The sequence below is a fragment of the Sardina pilchardus genome, chromosome 12, assembly GCF_963854185.1.
Source record: "Sardina pilchardus chromosome 12, fSarPil1.1, whole genome shotgun sequence".
Taxonomy (NCBI): Eukaryota; Metazoa; Chordata; class Actinopteri; order Clupeiformes; family Clupeidae; genus Sardina; species Sardina pilchardus.
In genome coordinates this window covers 33029266-33031765 of record NC_085005.1, presented here as the reverse complement: position 1 = coordinate 33031765, position 2500 = coordinate 33029266, and the positions used below count along the sequence as shown (strand labels likewise).

General features: G+C 48.8%; 1 protein-coding gene across 1 annotated transcript in view; it reads right to left on the bottom strand.

Annotated features, from left to right (window-relative positions):
• Positions 1–1084: 1084 nt before the first annotated feature.
• The window catches only part of LOC134097469 (angiopoietin-related protein 7-like), a 9310-nt gene continuing 7894 nt past the window's right edge, over positions 1085–2500 (bottom strand). The window contains exon 9 of the mRNA XM_062550338.1: positions 1085–1231. Coding sequence (XP_062406322.1) covers positions 1085–1231 — 147 coding nt within the window. The remainder of the gene's footprint in view (positions 1232–2500) is intronic.

The following is a 2500-nucleotide window of genomic DNA, read 5'->3' as shown; positions in this document are numbered from 1 at the left end:
TGTAGGAGGCCCTGACACAGGCAAGGGGACCTTCAAGGAAGTAATTGTTTGGAAACACTGTTCTAGAGGCAGAGAGGAGGTTCTGCCAAAGATCCTTGAGGAAGAAAGGTTGGGGAACACTGTTCTAGAGGCAGAGAGTAGGTTCTGCAAAAGATCCTTAAGGAAGAAAGGTTGGGGAACACTGTTCTAGAGGCAGAGAGGAGGTTCTGCCAAAGATCCTTAAGGAAAAAAGGTTGGGGAACACGGTTCTAGAGGCAGAGAGTAGGTTCTGCCACACAAGTGCTCTTTGTGGCGTTCCAAGGAACCCTGTCTCTTGTTCCCTCCCAGAGTGTGTGTCTGAGCAGAAGGCTGTGTGTGTGTGTGTGTGTGTGTGTGTGTGTGTGTGTGTGGCACAGTACATGATAATATGGTTTGGTCATACCTGGTGGCTTTGATGGAGGAATCAGAGTGTAAGCCAGTCCTAAATCAGGAACTGTACTCCGAGTGTGTGTGAGAGTTTCTGTATAGTACTTTGTGTGTGAATATGTGTGTGTGAGTCTGCACTTTGCTTAAGTAGCCTGTCAGTGTGTACGTCTGTACAATAGTCCAAGTGTGTGTGCATGTCATTTTTTATACAGTATTCCGTGTGTGTGTGTGTGTGTGTGTGCACTTCTTTAAAGTAGTCCAAGAATGTGTGTGTGTGTGAGTGTGTGTGTGTGTGTGGCACAGCACATGAACATAGGGCTGGTTCAGCTCAAGCTTGACCATTTGCCTGGTGGTGTGGGAGGGGTCTGGTCACGTGCTCCCTGAAGGTGGACAGGTGTGTGTGTCGTCATGGGGACAGGTGTGTTGTCATGGGGACAGGTGTGTGGTCATGGGGACAGGTGTGTGTGGTCATGGGGACAGGTGTGTTGTCATGGGGACATGTGTGTTGTCATGGGGACATGTGTGTTGTCATGGGGACAGGTGTGCGGTCATGGGGACAGGTGTGTGGTCATGGGGACAGGTGTGTGTTGTCATGGGGACAGGTGTGTTGTCATGGGGACAGGTGTGTGGTCATGGGGACAGGTGTGGTGTGTGTTGTCATGGGGACGTGTGTGTGTTGTCATGGGGACAGGTGCGGTCTGAAGGTGCGTGGGCGGATCATCATGCTGACGCGGCGGAGGGAGTAGTAGTCCGAGTCCTTCCAGGTGAACCACACGATGCCGTCTGGGCCCAGCGGGTTCTTGGCCTTAGGAGAATAGCGCCCGCCCTGTCCAAACACACACGCACACACACACACACACACACACACACACACACACACACACACACACACTGATAAAGCAGTCATCCATTTTAACAGGCTTTAAAGTGACAATGTGTGTGTGTGTGTGTGAGACTTCAGAGACCATGAGTATGCCACAGACTGTGTGTCACTCTGTGACTGACTTACAGTATGAATCACCACTATGAGTGTGTGTGTGAGTGTGTTTAGAGAAAGATTGCCCAAATTCTTCCCTATAAAGGGCCAAACAATTTGGGTGGAGGGCCGTGGCCCAAAATAAGCGTCAAGTGTTCAGTATGTTTCTTCACACTGAGTTGAAATTTATCATATTTTTGTATCATATTTTTGTTGCCACTCCATGGTGACCCTGGCTACTATCTCCATGGTGACCCTGGAGCTCCCGAGTTGTTGGGATGGACATTCCCAGCAGCTGACTTGCGTTTAGTACTAACAAAGGTCAGAAGAGTTGGTTTAGAGTTAGTGTGTGTGTGTGTGTGTGTGTGTGTGTGTGTGAGAGAGAGAGTATAACTGCAAGAGCTGACGATGCACACACACACACACACACACACACACACACACACACACACACACACACACACACACACGTACACACAGATTGTGTGAGCTGTATGAATCAGTGGGAGGATTGAGTTTGTTTTAAATCTGCTGAGTCAGCTTCCCCTGAAGAACACTGAGGAATGTTCAGCAGAACACTCAGCACACACACAGGAAGTCAGCACTTTAGGCCTTGACACATTATACATTAGTAGTGTTTATCAGCTCTGGCCTTCCTCACACACACACACACACACACACACACACACACACACACATAGACACACACCCACACACACACTCACTCTTTCCGATGTCTTTGGATTCTCACACACACTCTCTCCTCGCCTGACCAGACTGCCTGTCAGGTCACACACACACAAAGTCACACACACACACACACACACACACACACACACACACATACAGACACACAGACACACACACACTAGACACTATCTCTCCTGGCCTCAAACTAAACTACTCTCTCTCTCTCTCTCTCTCTCCACTCCTGAGTAAACTACTCTCTCTCTCTCTCTCTCTCTACTTCTGAGTAAACTACTCTCTCTCTCTCTACTTCTGAGTAAACCTTTCTCTCTCTCTCTCTCTCTCTACTCCTGAGTAAACCTTTCTCTCTCTCTCTCTCTCTCTCCACTCCTGAGTAAACCTCTCTCTACTACTCTCTCTCTCTCTCTCTCT